The 19634-nt window shown below is 35.2% G+C and overlaps 1 protein-coding gene across 5 annotated transcripts in view; it reads right to left on the reverse strand.

The window, feature by feature from the left end:
* Nucleotides 1-468: 468 nt before the first annotated feature.
* The window catches only part of Gphn (gephyrin), a 598126-nt gene continuing 578960 nt past the window's right edge, over nucleotides 469-19634 (reverse strand). For all 5 annotated transcript variants that reach the window (XM_076850343.2, XM_076850346.1, XM_076850344.1 and 2 more), the window contains 4 exons: nucleotides 17205-17269; nucleotides 14269-14372; nucleotides 2747-2843; nucleotides 469-1476 (listed from right to left, as the gene is read on the reverse strand). In XM_076850343.2, coding sequence (XP_076706458.1) covers nucleotides 1343-1476; nucleotides 2747-2843; nucleotides 14269-14372; nucleotides 17205-17269 — 400 coding nt within the window. In that variant the 3' untranslated portion in view covers nucleotides 469-1342. The remainder of the gene's footprint in view (nucleotides 1477-2746; nucleotides 2844-14268; nucleotides 14373-17204; nucleotides 17270-19634) is intronic.

Consider the following 19634-nt stretch of genomic DNA (forward strand, 5'->3'; position numbering starts at 1 on the left):
TTTATTTGTTATACTTTTTATGGTCAACACAGATTTTCCCTACTTCTTACTTCATTAAAAAAATTTCCATGTACTTATCTGAAATTTTCTAGTTTATTCCTTAATTATTTCCCTTCATTTCAAAGAACAGTAGCTATTTGAAATTTGCTTTTATGGCATTTAAAGTAAGATTTCGTATCTTTCCTCTATAGTGCTTAGATACTATTCTCCAACTATAACCAGCAAGGCCACACTAATGGGAGGTTCTTTTATTTTCTAATCTATATTTTCACAATGCTATAGATCACGATGGTATTTTTTCCAAACACTGTAGTAAGATACAGAGTTTCATTATCCACATTCTAAATTTCCCTCATGCCACTGAGCCTTGGTAGGCCATCTTAACTGTTCCTTTTATACAGGCAGAACCCCAACAGAATAGCATGTCAATCAATCTTCTTTTTTTAACAAAAAGGTCAACACAATGAATTTTTAAATAATGATCAAGGATTTTTTTTATTCATTAAGTTTTAGTATCATTACAGAAAATGTTATGGTACAGAGTTGTTTAACATTATTTTGTCTTTGCTCTTGATTTCCACGTGAATGCTGGTAACACTAATATCTGTACAAGATCAGTCTTTGATTTTTTTGTTGTTGTTGTTCTGTACAATTTTAAATGTATTGGTTAAAAAGGCTGTCAGCACTTAAGGAAGCATTTTCTCCCTCAGTTTGTTTGTTCAAATAAAAGGTATCCAGTTACTGCCCAAGAGTACTGTGCCACGAGGCTACTAGGGTAAGAATCTTCCCCGATGCTCTGCAGAGGATGGTTCTTGAGGCAGGGCAGGGCCTCCACCCAGTTACTCTTCTTTTGGCACAGTGCACATAAACACGAGATACATGATAAAGAACAAGCAAAAGCTCTCTGTAAAGCAGTTATGAAGCATACTAAGAAGGGAAATCCAAGTGTTGTCTAAGCTAGTATAAATAAGCAGACAGCCTTGATTTAAGAGCATAAGTAGTTGTATTTTAAAGATGAGAAAAACACAAGTTCTGCAGGCACCTACCGCTGTCTACTAAAAGCTATCGCTATCAGACCTAGCATTGAACACACAAAGCAATTTGCAAGAAAGGAAAAAATTTGCTTTGATATAATCAGAATAGAGTTGTCTGTTAAGATTTATTCTTAGGTGTTTTTTTTTTCTTTTAAAAGGTATTTAAATTCATTTGAAATATAGTTCAAGATGTTGACTATACAGATCAACTTTTATCCAAATCAGAAAACTAGCTGTGCCGATGCATATTACAGGATACAGTCAATGATATGTGGACATGCATCAAAGCTTTCTCCTGCTGGTGATCATCATAGCCGTCCAATGACCATGACATCCACCACCTCGCCCTTGTGGAGCTCCACATACTGTTCTGTCTTTGGAGGTAGCATCAACAATCCATTGGCACTGCGCATGCTCATCAGACGGCTGCTCATCTGATTACCTGGAATGAAATACTCTCATTACAGCAACATAGGCATCACAGTGTATATACTTGAAGCCCTTGCAGACATTTTTTGTCTTTAAAAATGACAAACTAAAATGCAGGGCCACAAGAGGGAAAGAGATGATTAATCTTCCTAGTACTTTTCAGTTGGCCTATAACCTATACCTTATCTCTAGAACTTCAAAAGTAGACATTAGATATTTCTATTTAAAAGAATAAAAATGAGGATTTTATAGCATTATGCAAAATGCCACAGATTTTTCCCAATTCAGATCAAAATGTTATATTTAAAATAAAGGCATATATATACATACACACACACACACACACACACACACACACACATATATATACACACATTTATTTATTTATTTATTTATATTTTGCAGATGGACACAATACCTTTATTTTATTTATTTATTTTTATGTGATGCTGCGGATCGAATCCAGTGCCTCATGCATGCTAGGCAGGCGCTCTATCCCTGAGCCACAACCCCAGCCCAAATACAGGCTTTTAAAACCTACCAAAACAATAAGGATAATAACAGTAGCAGCTACCATTTCTTTACTAAATGTCAGACTAGGTACTAGGCATTTTACTTAACTATCTTATTTGACTTTCACAAATTTAAGAGCCTTAGGTAACAGTTTAGGTCATGCTAACTGACCAATTAGAAAGCAACTTTCTCTGACAGCAAAGCCCATGTGTTTTGCTGATGTTGGCACTTCATAGGTCCTTTGTTTAAAGGGTAATACAATTTTTGTGGAGTTGCATCAAATTTAGGCAAAGTATGCCTAGAGAAGCTGGTGACAAATGTTGAAAGCCTAGTGCAGGTAACTATAAAACTCTGAATTATCAGCATTGATCTCTCTACCTTAAAATTTACCAATAATATTTAGAAAATAGTATAGTCTACAAAGATCATATTATAAGTTAGGTTTTCATCTCACACTTCAGGGTGCCCTCCTTTTCCTACAACCAAAATTATGCTTAGAATATTGCTTGAACAAACAGAACAAAATCTTCTGTAATTCTAGATTTATATTTCAAGTATTCAGAAAATATGGCTCAGTGAAATAACTACATTTTTATTAATTCTTCTTGTCCTGTTATTCTGTTTAGGAATGATTTAGCTCATCTAACCTTTCAAAAAGAAAAAAAGTGCATAATAATTTTAAAATTAGGTATAACCAATGAAGATTTTATATAAATTTGTGTTTTAACAGAATGAGTATACAAGGGTACCTGCAGATCTGAATGACTAACCTGTACTCTGTGCCCAAGGCAGTGGTTCTTGGTGATGCCAAGTCAATATACAACGATGATATTCTGGGCGAGGATCTAGTTTTACATCACATGATAACTACAGAATAAAGAGAAAAAGAAAGCAAACTTGGTTACCTCATAATTTCTCAAAACTATAGGGTAATGGAGGTCATACTGAAAATACAATTGACATGGAAGATATCCTTGGCATTCTGCTATTTTTATCACTTCCACTTCATGTTTTCAGTATGGGCAGTCAGTTTAGGGGTTTAGTTGCTCTGATGGAAAGAAAACACTAAGAAACTAGTTTTATAGTAGTGAGAAGGAGAGATGAAAAAGATAAAGTCTAATTCTGCAGTCTGTTTTTATGGGTTGTGAGGACAGAAACTCCTTCCTATGAATTGGTAAACAGAAGTAGTTATAGTGACAATAAAGGAGGTAGACCTAAATAAACAAATTCAGTATCCATTCATCCATCCATCTATCCTTCCATCTATCCAACTATTCAGTAAATATTTACTGAGGACCTAATATGCACTAGGTACTCTTTAGCTACCCCAATCCCAAAGTTGAAATATATAACTATTTTCAACATAAAAGGGATAGGTGCTTTCCCTTTTCTCACTCTTTGACTTGATTATTTGCATTTATATTTACTCATAGGGTAAACTGTCATTATTCCTAAGTCATTTTATGCTTCTCTCAATCTGTGTGTTCCCTAGTACTAAACTACAAGAGCTACTCATGTGGATCTTTTTTTTTTTTGGTAGTGGTGGTTATCAAACTCCAGGCCTCATTGATACTAGGCAAGTACTCTACCAGTGCACTACATCTCTGGCCTTCACATAGCTATTTTATTTGCTAGTGTTTCAGAAAGGTTTTTTTTTCCCCCAAACTAGTAATAGCATTATTTGGTTCATGGTGATACTGTGGATGGACACTGGACTAGGATGATAACAGACATATAGGTTCTTTGAGCTCTACTGCTAACCAGTCTTCTGCGTTAGCAGGCTATTTTGCCTTTCTATACCTGTTTATTTATCTTCAAAATGCAATTGTATTACAAATGGCTAAACTGTCTTCAAGCATTATGATCCTATTTTTTAAATAACTGAATTTGGAAACAGTTATATTATTTTTCAGTAATATATGTGATGACTGAATCTTGAGAGTAAGGAATTCACCAAGCTCGGAATTCACCAATAAAGGAATTATGGTGGTTAGAGAGAACTTACTAGGAAGGAGAAGAATCACAGTATATATATTATTTTTCAGTCTTAATCTAACTCTTAAAATTTATTTTTAGAGGAAGATATTTATGTAAATTTAAGAAACAAAAGTCAAATATATCAAATTGAAGTGAATGAAAAAATTATTTTTCATAGACTCTTTACAAACAGCTGTTTCTAGCTGGGCATGATGGCATGAGTCTATAAACTCAGCTGCTCAGGAGGCTGAAACTGGAGGATTATAAGTTTGAGGCCATCTTGGTCAACTCTGGGGGACCCTGTCTCAAAATAAAAACAAAAAAGGGCTGGGGATGTGGTTCAGTACTAGAATGTCCCTGAGTTCAATCCCCAGTACTGAAAACACTCAAAAACAAAACTGTTATTCCTTTTGTAGTCAGAAATGAAACTGATTGGGGTTTTTTTTTTGGGGGGGGTACTTCATTGAAATGCAGAAGTTTATTAACCAATTTTTTTCTTTTTTTGTATTAACACTGTTCTGGTCTATTACACTGCTTAGTTTAAGAAAGCACTTTTTACTGAGTTTCAGTGCTTTAAAGAATGATGAACACTTTGTAAACATAGACACATTCTTTGGTGCTCATTCCCACAATATCACTATGAACCATATAGTGCTATTATTGGGGGAAGAAATGAAAGCCTTGCTGAAACACTAGTGAATAAAATAGGCCTTTGAAGGCTGGGGTGTATAGCAGTGGTAGAACACTAGCCTAATACCCATGAGGACTGGTGAAAATGGTTGATATTCCTTTTCCAATGACTTCCTTTATTCATTAAAAAGTGGGCAAAAGGCTGGATGTAATGGTGCATGCCTGTAATTCCAGAGGCTCAGGAAGGTAGGAGGACTGAAAGTTTGAGGCCAGTCTCAGCAACTTAATGAGGCCCTAAGGAACTTGGTGAGCCACTGTCTTAAAAAAAAAAAAAAAAAAAAAAAAAAAAAAAAAAAAAAAAGCCTGGGATGTAGTTTAGTGGTAAAGTGTCTCTGGGTTCAGTACCCTTCACCTCCACAATGCCCCCAATAAGTGGGCAGAAGGATGTGGACCAAGAGTGGTTTTGGTTTTTTTAAAATATGTGCCTGGTACACAATAATTATTTAAAAGAAAAAATAATATTATTTGCTATAAGTAGTATTATATGGTGTGGTCTACATGCAAATGTCTAAGGGAAAGAATTAGTTTAAAAAAATCTAGGAAATGAGAAGACTAGCCATAGACTGAGAGAAAAATTTTAACATAAGCTAACATCTGATAAAAGATAATTATTCAAAATATACAAAGAACCATTGAAACACAATTATAAGAAAATGAATAATACAATTTCAAAAATGGACAAAAGACATGAGTAGACACCTCACCAAAGAAGATCTATAGATGGGAAGTAAGGATATGAAAAGATGTTCAACTTAATGTCATTATGAAATTACACATTAAAAACAACAACAATGCATGAACTATATGAACATACACCTATCATAATGGCCAAAATCTAAAACACTTATCAAATCCTCACAAGGATGTGAAGCAACAGGGACTCTCATTCACTGCTCATGGAAATGTAAAATGGTATAGCCACTTTGGAAGACTGGTAATACTTTTGCATAAATCCAATAACCATATTCATTGGTATCTACTAAAATGATGTGAAAAACTTACGTCTACACAAAAGTCTACACATGGAGGCTTCATTCAAAATTGCCAAAGCTTGGAAGTAACCAAGGTGTCCTTCAGTAGGTTAATGGATAAACTGTGTACATCCAAATAATGATATTGTTCAGTACTAAGAAGAAATAAGCTACTACTCCATGAAAAGACATGGAGGAAACTTAAATGCACATTAATAAGTCAAGTTAATCCTAAAAGATGACATATTGCATGATTCCAGCTATATGTTATTCTGGAAAAGGCAAAGTTATTGAAAAAAAAAGATCAATGATTGACAGGGGTTGAGAAAAGGAAGGACAAGTAGGCAGAGCACATAGGACCTTTAGGACAGAGAAACTATTCTGTATGATACCATAATGATAGATTACATGTCATTATACATTTATCAAAACCTATAGAATATACAACACCAAGAATAAACGTAAATGTAAAGTATGGACTCTGGATGATCACAGTATGTCAATGCAGATTTGTCAATTCTAACAAAAATGAACCATTCTTGTGCCAGATGTTGTTAGTGGGCAAACCTTTTTATTTTTTTCACTCAATCCTGCTATGAACCTAAAGTGCTCTAAAAATAAAATTTCTTAATTAACAAAAGGGAGAATATTCTGTTTTTCCTCTTTGTCCTGCTCATCTTATAGAAAAGTGACCTCAAAGTGACTTTAAGAAAAGCTTTACAGGGGATGTGATGACTGAGTCTTGAGAGTAAGGAATTCACCAAGCTAAGAAAGGAATGATGGTGGTCAAGAGAGAACTTACTGGGAAAGAGAAGAATCACACATACAGGAGGGAACCTAATGTTCTTTCTAGAAGCTGCAAATACCTTGTTATGGTCAGAGTGAGGACGAGAAGAAGATGAAACTTGAGAAGAAAACTGGGGCCTTCAGATGAAGGTCCTATGCCCTTTTGAGGAGTACGGATTTGACCCTGGTATCATGGCAAGCACTGATAGATTTTAATTGGAGATAGATTTTAATTTGAATTAGACATAAAAAGGATTTAAGAGCAATTAAGATTAGAAATCATTAAATATGTCCAAAGTTTTAATATTAGTTAATGCTAAGCTATCATTCAAACCCAGGATTATTTGGCTATGAAATTCAGGGTGTGTGTGGATGGGAGAGAGGCTTGAAGAGAATGGTGAAGATTTCAAAGACTGCAGTAGGGAATGAAAGAAGTTGATCCATATGTATAAAAGAACAGGTAAGGTGAACTTTACTTCTGCTGCTAAACTATAAGTTGGAAGTGGTAATTCAAAGAGCTGTATACTCTTTTTAGTGTTTAGTGCCCTGGAAATAAAAATGAAGAGCAAAGAAGAGACAATTGCCAGTCAGAATGTCAGTTATCAAGAATACAAACAATAATATCTGTTGGTGAGGATGTGGGGGAAAAGGCACACTCATACACTACTGCTGGGACTGCAAACTGGTGTAGCCAATCTGGAAAGCAGTATGGAGATTCCTTAGAAAACTTGGAAACCACCATTTTACCCAGTTATCACATTCCTCCATATATACCAAAAGGACTTAAAATCAGCATACTACAGGATGCAGTCGCATTAATCTTTTTTAAAATTATTTTTTATTTATATATGACAACAGAATGCATTACAATTCTTACTACACATATAGAGCACAATTTTACATATCTCTGGTTGTATACAAAGCATATTCACACCAATTCATGTCTTCATACATGTACTTTGGATAATAATGTCCATCACATTCCTCCATCATTCCTAACCCCATGTCCCATCTCTTTCCCTCCCACCCCTCTGCCCTATCTAGAGGTCCTCTATTCCTCCCATGTTCTACCTCCCTATCTCACTATGAATCAGCCTCCTTATATTAGAGAAAAGATTTGGCATTGGGTTTTTAGGATTGGCTAACTTAACATTAGCTTCTCTAACTCCATTTATTTACCTGCAAATGCATGATTTTATTCTCTTTTATTGCTGAGTAATATTCCATTGTTTATATAGGCCACATTTTTTTAAATTCATTCATCCATTGAAGTGCATCTAGGTTGGTTCCACAGTTTAGCTATTGTGAATTGTGCTACTATAAACATTGATGTGGCTGTGTCCCTGTAGTATGTGGTTTTAAAATCTTTTAGGTATAGACCGAGGAGAAGGATAGCTGGGTCAAATAGTGGTTCCCTTCCCAATTTTCCAAGAAATCTCTATACTGCTTTCCAGATTGGCTGCACCAATTTGTGGTCCCACCAGCAGCATGTGAATGTACCTTTTCCCCCACATCCTCGCCAACACTTATTGTTCTTTGTATTCATAATAGCTGCCATTCTGATTGTAGTGAGATGATATCTTAGTTTTGATTTGCATTTCTCTAATTGCTAGTGATGATGAACATTTTTTCATATATTTGTTGATTGATTGTATCCTCTTCTTAGAAGTGTCTGTTAAGTTGCTTAGCCCATTTATTGATTGGGTTATTTGTCTTTTTGGTGCCTAGCTTTTTAATTCTTTATATACCATAGAGAATAGTGCTCTATCGGATGTGAGAGGGGTAAAGATTTGCTCCCAGGCTGGGGATGTGGCTCAAGCAGTAGTGCGCTCGCCTGGCATGTGTGCGGCTCGGGTTCGATCCTCAACACCACATATAAACAAAGATGTTGTGTCCACCAAAAACTAAAAAATAAATATTAAAATTTCTCTCTCTCTCTCTTAAAAAAAAAAGATTTGCTCCCAAGATGTAGGCTCTCTATTCACCTCACAGATTATTTCTTTTGCTGAGAAGAAAATTTTTAGTTTGAGTCCATCCCATTTATTGATTCTTGATTGTAATTCTTGTGCCAAAGGAGTCTTATTAAGTAAGTTGGGACCTAATCCCACATGAAGGAGATTAGGGCCTATTGGGATAGGTAAAATTAATATTCCCAAAATGATCACACTACCAAAAAGCACTATATGGATTTAATGCAATTCTGATCAGAATCTCAATGACATTCCTCATAGAAATAGAAAAAGCAATCATGAAATTAATTCCTGCTAAGGATAGCTTTAGCTATTCTGGAAAAATAAGAGACCCAGAATAGCTAAAGCAATCCTTAGCAGGAAGAGTGAAGCAGGTGGCATCACTATACCAGACCTTAAACTATACTACAGAGCAATAGTAACAAAAACAGCATGGTACTGGCACCAAAACAGACTGGTAGACCAATGGTACAGAACAGAGGACACAGAGACTAACCCACAAAAGTGCAATTATCTTATATTAGACCAAGGTGCTAAGAACATGCATTGGAGAAAAGATAGCCTCTTCAACAAATGGTGCTGGGAAAACTGGAAATCCATATGTAACAAAATGAAATTAAAACCCTATCTCTCACCATGCACAAAACTCAACTCAAAATGGATCAAGGACCTAGGAATAAAACCAGAGACCTTGAGTCTAATAGAAGAAAAAGTAGGTCTTAATCTCCATCTTGTGCGATTAGGCCCCAAGTTCCTTAATAAGAGTCCTTTGGCTGAAGAATTAAAATCAAGAATCAATAAATGAGATGGACTCAAACTAAGAAGTTTCTTCTCAGCAAAAGAAATAGTCAGTGAGGTAAATAGAGAGCCTACATAATGAGAGCAAATTTTTACCCCACATTAATCTTTATAGCAGCTCAATTATTAATAGCCAAGCTATGGAACCAACCTAGCTGTTTGTCAACAGATGAATGGATAAATAAAATGTGGTATATATACACAATGGAATATTACTCAGCCTTAAAGAAGAATGAAATTATGGCACTTGCAGGTAAATGGATGGAGTTAGAGAATATCATGCTAAGCCAAGTAAGCCAATCCCCAAAATCCAAAGGCTGAATGTTTTCTCTGATAAGTGGAAGCTAATCCATAATGTGGGGAGGGTATGGGATGAATGGAGGAACTCTGGATTGGCCAAAGGTGGGGAGTGCAGGGGAGGAGACATGGGGATAGGAAAGATGGTGGAATGAGATGGACATCATTACCCTAGGTACATGTATGATTGCACAAATCATGTGACACTACTTTGTATACAATCAGAGAAGTGAAAAACGGTGCTCCATTTGTGTACAATGAATTGAAGAACATTCTGCTGTCATGTGTAACTGATTAGAATAAATAAATAAATAAAAGAGGAGAGAAGTGAACCAAGTTTGTGAATTCTTAGAGTGAGTTATAGAAAGAAGAAGAGACAAAAAAAAAAAAAAAAGGTTGAGTGTTTTAGAAAATGTTGTGTGGGGTGTTGTATCACACATCCCAGGATTTGGGCTGGATAAAGAAAGCTGTGAGCCAGAGGGGTTTACAGACTGAGGGAAAAGGGGAAGAATTGTAGGAGTGAATATTTATGCTAGATTTTCCATCTACTACTAAGTAATTTGCTATTATTCCTAAATGGTCTACCAAAACTGTCAATTTTTGAGATGGAGCCATTCAGAATATGAAAAGGGTGAGCATGTGAGTTGCTGAAGCAGAAATAAAGGTATAATGGAGGTAAAGCATCTAATGGTTGGAGACAAGGTAGAGAGGAAGATGTAAGCAATTTCCAGATCTGAAAGTGTGTGGAGAATGATGTCTGGAAGGTTTGATGGTAACAATGGGGAGCTGAATGTACCAGGGGATTCAGGGGAACAGTTGGCACTAAGAGCTGCACAGTGTGGAGGAGAGAGTTTGTGAGAAAATAGGTGTCTAAAGTGGATTCTATTTGAGATAGAGGCCCAGGATGACAAACGGTGACACTGGGTGTTGCCGGAGTCCTCACCTTAGCTGGGGTTTGGTTGAAGCTTCCAAAGAATGGTTAAATGAGCTTTATCACACTAAGTTTTTTGATGAGTGCTATATAAGTTATGAGGTACTATTTCCATTAGTTTACCAGAGAGGGCTTTGAGCATATTTTCCCTGTAAATCATGTATCTAAAACTTGTCAAGAAGCTTCAAAATCCTTGCATTTGCTGGTACGGATCAGTTTCAAGTTCCTATTTCCAAAGTTTCTGTAGTATAGTTATAGTTCTCATTTCCTAATAAGTTAAAGTCAAAGTACATTGCTTCTAAGTAATGTGCAGTTCTGTTGTTTTAAATATTTATTTTTTTAAATCTATAGGCCAATATATTCTCATGTAACAGGCATTTCATAATATCTTTTAATGATCAATCATTGATCTTACCACAATAAACAACCATATTTCCCTCTACAAATGCAAATACCTCAGCAGTTTTCAAAAAATAGGAACATTTGTTGAAATGCTCTGTATTTCACTGCTTATAACACCACTCAGGAGCAACCATCAAGTTCTTATAGTGTGCAGTTCAGCAACGCTCTATGAAATGAAAAGGTGGACACATCAGAAGTCTGGTGGATATCCAACATACTCATACTCTCCCCGGACTGACCAGCCCCATGGGAGATGAAGGTATTTTCCCCCTTTTTATTTCTCAATCACTACCTGAGGTGAGTTGTTAATACTAATGGAAGCTACCTCAGGTACATTTTTAGTGGGGGAAAAGTTGAGAACAAGGGCAGTATAGGGTACTTTGATGGGATATTAAAGAAACTCATGATAGGATGTCCTTGTGTTGAAGGATTGGGTCAATAATTCTATTTGATAAATTTCTAGGATTCTCTTTCTTACAATGGAGTGAAAATCAGAAGTATTTCAATTCCCAACCATAAGGGGAATATTTATTTTAAACTGTTGCTCTTCTTAATGCTTTGATATAAAAGGATGACTTTTCCTGTGCTGACATTTTGAAAATAATGCAGTGAGTTAGTCAGCTTTTTGTTGCTGTGACTATGGCCAGCAGGCTCCATTGCTCTGGGCATGAGGTGAAGCAAGACACCATCATAAAAGGCCTGGCAGAGAAAAGCAGAGACCAAGCAAGGCCCAAGAGACAAAATATAAGCCTCAAAGGCATGCCCCCAGTGACCTGCTTCCTTTAGCCATATCCACCTGCCTACAGTTACTACCCAATTAGTTAATTCAAAATATTAATCCATTAAATGGAAAAATTCACTGATTAGGTTACAGCTCTTGTAATCTAATCATTTACATCTGAACATTCCCTCATTAACACAGGAGCTTTGGGGGGACACCTCAAATCTGAACTATAACTTGCAACATTGCCCTACTCATAGGATGGTGATAACAGAGTCTAGCAGAGTATGAGCAAAACCAGCGTTAACATCTATCCCACTTCCCCAAGGCAGCGAGACAAAGCAATAAATGACTGTGGCATCTATTTTGGAGAGCAATATTTATGTAGTGTCTGTAAACTGTATCTTTTTTTTTGTACCAGGGATTGAACCCAGAGGTGCTTAACCATTGAGCAACATCCCCAGCCCCTTTTTATACTTTATTTATAGAGACAGAGTCTTGCTCAGTTTCTAAGGGCCTCCCTAAGTTGCTGAGGCTGGCTTTGAATTTATGATCCTCCTGCCTCAGCCTCTTGTGCCACTGGGATTATAGGTGTTTCACCACAGCGCCTGACTCTAAGTTGTATCTTGCATTGGAAAAGAGAGATAGTGATTTATTATGCTTCAAGGAAGTGAATAGAATTTTGCACTAAAGTGGCAGTCATGTCAGTGAAGATGTGGGGGGTTATTTTTTGTTACAAACAAAAAGGACAAATAGCCAAGTGTACTGATGACCATGCTGGCAGTTCCATGGAAGAAAGGCATCTAATTCTTGGACCAGTTCTCAGTTCCGTGAATTGACAGGAAATGTGCAGCATGTGAACAATATATCAAGCATCAGTTTGATTATAGAACACAAACTCATCATTACTGTCAGAATGAATGGCTGCCATATGTAGGCTTTAAGGAGGAGATGGTGGAGGTTAAAATAAGAAATAAATGAAAGGATTCAAAAGAGTTTTGCAGAGTCAAAGAGAAGTCATCTTAAGCTGCTTTTCTCTCTTTCTTATATCAATATAGATTTTTCTTATTTTCTTAGTGTTGCAAATATGAAAATAGTGAATTCATTATTACCAGTTTGGATGTCTAAATCTAAGCTTTAGGACTCTGACTTTTTGACTTGATTGGAATACGTTTTGTTCAATGATGGCTTTTTTTCTTCTGCTGTTTAATGTCAAATAAGACCAATACTTCACATGACTATAAAAAAATCCAGCTGATTCTTTAATGAAATTTTAAGGAAAAGAGATTTTTTCTATCTATCTGTCCACAAAATCTCAGTATTTAGAAAGTCAATTATAAGAATATCTAAAGCCTAAATTTTCTTAGTGTTTTGTCCTATGTATTATTAGAGTAATATTTTATTTCCTCTTCCTCTTATATGCTTTATGTTCTTTAAGCTAATCATAACACTCTGTCATATCTGAAGTTATTTCAGATTTTTTTTTTTGGTACTGGACATTTAACCCAGGGGCAATTTACCACTGAGTCACATCCCTAACCCTTTTTAAATCAAATGTTAATTTTGAAACAGGGTCTTGCTGAGTTGCTTTAGGGTCTCTTAAGTTGCTGAGGCTGGCCTTGAACTTTCAATCCTCCTAGCTCAGCCTCCCAAGTTTCTGGGATTACAGCACATTGGTGTGCACCACCATACCCAGTTATTTCAGAACTCTTGAAAAGTAATGTTTTGGAACTATAGTTTAAATTGCCAAGAAAGTTGTTCATCAGTAATATAGAAAGTGTACAATTAGTTGAGTAGTAAGTTAAATTGAGTGGTGTTGCTGGAGAAAGACTCTAATTTCCAAGTAACTCTTACTATACTTCCTCAGTCTTAATAGTCCTTTTCTAAACAATATCATCACCTTTTCCTCTTGAAGCACCAGGATCTCTTTTTAGTTTTATGATTGTTTTTTATTTTTTTAAAAAATTTAAAGACATTTTTAGATTTTGCTGGACAAAATACCTACTTATTTATTTATTTACAGATCACCAGGTATTGAACTCAGGGGCACTCGACCACTGAGCCACATCACCAGCCCTATTTCATATTTTATTTAAAGACAGCGTCTCACTGAGTTGCTTAGTGCTTCCCTTTTGCTGAGGCTAGTTCTGAACTCACAATCCTTCTGCCTCAGCCTCCCAAATTGCTGGGATCACAAGAGTGCATCACTGTGCCTGGCCTATTTATTTATTTTTATATGGTGCTGAGGATTGAACCCAGTGCCTCACATATGCTAGACAATGCTCTACCACTGAGCTACAACCCCAGCCCCTCTTTGATTTTTTTTTTCTGAACTGTTTGAAATTTATCAATGACATCACTGAAAAAGTAGATTAACTGCCATTCTCTGTGGTTTATAATAGAAAAAGAATTCTTATCTCTCATTCCATACAGGTCTAGTGTTAGGGCTGTGTTAGCTGCATTGTATTGCTTGTCTTGTTCTTAAGTATCCACTCAAAAGTTTTAAGTCTTTCTCTCTGGACTCCTTTATGGATGTCTAGCTGAAGAAAATAATTCACTTCAGAAGCCATGTAGGAGGGTAATAAATGCAACCCTTTCTTCTCTATTTTCTAACTTGAAGGGGTGAATATTACATTGGCCTACAAGATTACTATAAAATCCTAGATGCTTATTCTGAGCAGTTAGAAAACCCTATTCTTAACTGGTCATCAGACTTCCATGTTGGTTTCTGATCATTAGAAGACATTACCCTGGCTTTGATGATGGTTGGCCGAGGATCCAAGATGCCTTGCATCTTTCTCAGTGCAGGCACAACAAAGAGGTTACAGGTGACCACGGCTGATACAGGATTCCCTGAAAGTCAACCAAACAGTTATTTATAGCACCTACCATAAAATTTCGCCAAATAATGACATCTTATTATATCTTTAGTCATCACTGAATATGACAAGTGACTAACCACTAGTCTTCCTCTTCTGAAACACTTGGAACCCAACAGGATGACCAAATAAAGATATAGTCAACCAAATGTCATGGAAGGTATAAACATTTGGGTCTTCCAGTAAAATGAATTCTGATACCCAGAAGCTCTTTGACACTACTTATTTCTACTTTCCTGAAAGCCATGAATTGAAAGCCATTACTACTTACTAATCTTGATAATTCTTTTTTTTTTTTTTTTTTTTTTTGTGCTGGGGATTGAACCCAAGACTTTGTGTATGTGAAGCATATGCTCTACTATTGAGCGGCAGCCCCTTAATCTTGGTAAATTTTAAAGCAGTTAAAATAAACCTTTAAGATTTTAAAATTACTATAGTAACAGTGTTTTGTAAATATGACTTAAATATGAAAAATTACTGTAGTAACATAAGCCCGGTACCAAAAAATTAAAAAATATAGATAAGCATAAGGAAATTTACCTGTAATCATCTCTACCTAGAAATGTCTTTAAATTTAAAAAATGACATCAATTTAGCCTATTATTATATAAAATCATAACTTCAATTATCTTTTACTTACAAAAATTGGTTAAGAAAGGACTTATTTTTAAGTAGCAGAAAGTGATGAGGGATACTAATATCAAAGAAAAAATGAGTTGCCCAACAGAACAGAACCTGGGAAGAGGATGGTGAACCCAACGTTTCATACACGCTACGTAAGCACTCCACCACTGAGCTACATCTCCAACCCCTTTTTAAATTTGAAACAGGATCTTGCTAACTTGCCCAAATTGTCCTCAAACTATAATCCTTCCCCTCAGCCTCAGCAGTAGCTAAGACTATAGGTATGCATCACCACACATGGCTAGAAAAGCAGATTTTTAAGGAGAATACATTACTTTACCAATTGCCTCAAAAATACAACACCAATGATTATAAAATTCCCGCAATACTACTTTATATACAATTACTGTTAAGAAAGTAATTGCTGTTTATAAGAAAAAGAACTAGAAGGAAAAAGAATAAAAGGTTGTAAATAATGGTTATTTCTGGGTGGATGGGAATTATGAATAACATTTCTTTGCTTATCTGTATTTTCTATTTTTTTTTGGTAGGGAATATGTGTTACTATATAATTTTAAGAAGTTAAAAAATAGGGGGCTAGGGTTGTGGCTCAGGAGTAGAGCGTGCGCCTTGCACATGTGAGGCACCGAGTTCGATCCTCAGCAACACATAAAAATAAAGGTATTGTGTCCAACAACTAAAAAAATATTTTTAAAAAAGTAAGTAAATATGCAAAACTTTTAGGGCTGGGATTATGGCTCAGTGGTAGAGTGTGTACCTGGTTCGTGTGAAGCACTATGTTTGATCTCAGGACCACATAAAAATAAATAAATAAAATAAAGTCATTGTGTCCATCTACAACTAAAGAAAAATATTTAAAAATATGCAAAACTTTTAAATTGTTTAAAATGTGTTAAGATTAGTGATCTTTAAATATATGTCCTCAAGGAAAGTAGAATATACTTTAGAAATTGAAAATCCTCAGGGGGGGCTATATGTATAGCTTAGTGGTAGAGTGCTTGCCTAGCATGCATGAGGCCCAGAGTTCTATCTCCAGCCCTGTAAAAAAAAATTTTTTGGGGGGGGAAAGTCTTGTTTGTAAACTGAACAACTTTGCTGTTTCTGGAATCCAAACATTTGAGTTGCTGCTGCCCTCTTTTGGTTCATTCTGGTTAAGCAGAGAAAATTTAAGTAGCAATTTGAAGATAGGGTTTATTTATTTTATTTGGCAGATCATCAACACTTTTATTAGTAATGCTAAAAAAAGTTTCCAAAAATAACATTATTATACTATCACTGATGCTCTGTAGGTTAAGTCAAGACTTCTGTAGACAAAGTAAATAGTCTCTTCAAGGCAAAATGAAACTTGGAAGAGGAATCCATTTCTTTTATCTAGTGGTTTTTCAGAGAAGTCAAGGGAACATTAAAGGCCCTATGGAGTTTCTTGCCATAGATATATGGTGAAAAAATACTTAAAAAACTGATTTTGAAAGTGCATGTAACCGAATCACTTTTCTTTTTCTACAATCTAAACTTGTGAGGTTCTACTCACATGGGAGTAAGAGTGGTGATGGTAATGTTGTCAGACTGAAAATGTGAGGGATCTGGCTGAGATGTCACAGTATCAGTAGTCCCTCCTCTCTTTCCCATTCCTCCTCTTTCCAAACCACCTCAAATCTGGCAAGGGCCAGAGGCTGTTTTATTTTTATTTGTTTATTTTTTTCCTGCATGCTAGGCAAGTGCTCTATGACTGAGTGATAACCCCAGCACTGGCTTTGTATTTCTTAATTTAGTATTTGCACAAGTGAATTAAGCAAAATGCTTATAGTTGTGAGAGGTGATTCAACTGTTGATTTTGACAAATGTTCTGTAAAAGGCAGGTGCCTTGAAAAGATTTAGTGATAGCTAATACTTGATTATCATCTTAGGGTCTGGAATGTGCTTTGGAAGATATTCTCTAGTTAGACTTTCATACCATCCTGTGATGTGGACATTAGTTTCATTTATACATGAACAGCCTCAGAGAAGGTAAGCAATTTTTAGTTAGTAAAGCTGAGACTTGAATCTAGGACTTTTAGATTCCACTTTGAGTGATCTGATTGGGGACTCGTCAAATGAGAAGTTCAAAAACGTTTTGGTTATTTTTTCAGAAAAAAAAGAGAATAATTTCAATGATTCTTACCTGGTAGTGCAAAAATAATTTTTCTTACACCATCAATATCCAAAGTTGCAAATGTTGTTGGCAGGCTAGAGTAAAAAAGAGTTATACTTGTTAGTGATTGCTAAACAACATGACAGTAAATTAAGTGCTCAGTTTTTCTGTTATGTGACTACCCATACAGATCACTTATCATGTAAAAACACTTTTCTGTTGACTTACTTGTAAATCTATATACTCTGAAGTATTTCAGTAGTATTTAAATAATTTTTTTAGCATCTTTTGTTTTCAAATAACCAAACTTCTTGGTTTTCTGAAATTCACATTCTTTTCTTCTTGACAGTCCATAGAAATATATTTCAAACACCAAAGTGTCTATTTCTCCACCGTTGTAGTCAACAATATCTATACCATTTTTGCTGGACAACAATCATTCTTTTTATCAGAATATAGCCTGATATGTCTAACCGCTGATTGTTGAAGGTGAACATTTCTTATCCTTTTAAAATTATACTCACCAGTATACATAAACCTCCTTCCTATCAAAGGAGTTTTTTCCTTAAAATATTTATTTTTTAGTTGTAGTTGGACATAATACATTTATTTATTTATTTTTATGTGGTGCTGAGGATTGAACCTAGGGCCTTGCATGTGCTAGGCAAGCGCTCTACCACTGAGCCACAACCCCAGCCCTCAAAGGAGCTTTTGAAACATCTAAGTAAATAAAATACCATGGCTAGAACAGAATTAAAACAATAAACTAAAAATATTATCAAATTATAATTCCTCAATATTCTGACTCTAACTCTTATCATAGGAAGTTCATGAGGGGTGAGTGGCATGGAGGAAGTAGGCAGTTGATATCAGTGATTTTTTAAAAATTAATTATCCTTATGTGAAATTTTTGCTATAATCTTCTTTATATTACTGAAAACTAATCAATGCAGAATCCCTAGAGAAGGCTGAAATTTCCATATGGGTAAAATTTTATCCTTTTAAGCACACAAATTATTTTTATTTTTATAGGTTGATAATTCAAAACTGAATTACTCATTATTACTTCCTGCAAAAATATGGTGACACTGGTGGGGCTGGGGTTGTGGCTCAGTGGTAGAGCGCTTGCCTAGCGTGTGTGAGGCCCAGGGTTTGATCCTCAGCACCACATTAAAAAATAAATAAATAAAGATATTAAAAAATTTTTAAAAATGTGGTGATACTGGCATTTTTGATCATTTATAGCTATCATTAGTATAATCTATTTATCAGATAATATAATACAGTCATGGTAGTTCACAATGGTACTACGGGCTATTTTCATCTAGAAACCATAACTGCACAGTGTCATTTCTGTTTTATTACCGTTGTTTTTTTCTGTCTTCCCTTAATGCCAGACTGTTATTTCAAACATTAAAGCTGGCTTCAGGAATAAAGGTCAGAAAAGGAGTAATAGTCACATTGTTGGAATGATAATAGTGATAATATAAATTACTATTTTAAAATAATATCTAAGTATAACATCAACTATATAAGTCTCACAATAATCCCAAGAGGTGACAAGTATAATCCCATTTCATAGATGAGGAAAAAAGTGAGATTATACAATTTGGTCAAAAAATCACTGAGCTACTAAATTGGGAAATAAAAGAGTTGAACCAAGGTTGTTTTAACATTATGGTTCATAAATCTTTGTGGGATGTTCTGTGAAGTGTTAATACATGAACTTTGTGACCTCAATTTAGATCTTCTGAGACTTTTTTTGTTGTTTACTTCTTGATTCTTTGCTGTGCTTTAGAAAAATGAGATTAGATTGTCATATAGATTTATGGATAAGCAACTTAGCAATGATTATTACTGTGTGATGAAAATAATTTCCAAGATGTATTCTTGATAACAGCTATGTTCACTATAGATGACTATAAAATCAGTGATTGGTAGATTGGTTGATAATAATGCTTTTCTGAGTATCTTTGTCTCTAAAATGACAAAGATAATTATATTGGAATGCACTAAAAAGAACAAAGCTAAACTGTATTTGAGCTTTTTATGTTTCCTTTTCTTCTACTAGTAATAATTACCTTTAAGTTCATCTTACCTCTAGACAAGTATAAGTATAAAATTCTGACTAATTAAAGGAAGCCCACTTAAACTTAAATCACTTTATTATAGCAAACCAGCACCCAGATAATAAGAGTAAGAAAGGAATGCAAAATACTTCTTGCTTCTAGTGTATGTAAAGTAAATTTTAATTATAAGGCCACTTAAATTTTGCATCTTGCAGATAGGTCATGATAGGTAACGTGGTTTCTCTAAAGGTACTCACTTTAAAAAGATTCTACTTACAAGGAAACATTTTGCTATCATGCATTATTAACCCAAGTGTCTTACTGCTAATCTGTGAGATTTCTGTTTAAACTCTGGAAACCTTTTTTATTGGAATTCAACACTTATTATTCG

Source organism: Callospermophilus lateralis, chromosome 3 (genome assembly GCF_048772815.1).
Source record: "Callospermophilus lateralis isolate mCalLat2 chromosome 3, mCalLat2.hap1, whole genome shotgun sequence".
Taxonomy (NCBI): Eukaryota; Metazoa; Chordata; class Mammalia; order Rodentia; family Sciuridae; genus Callospermophilus; species Callospermophilus lateralis.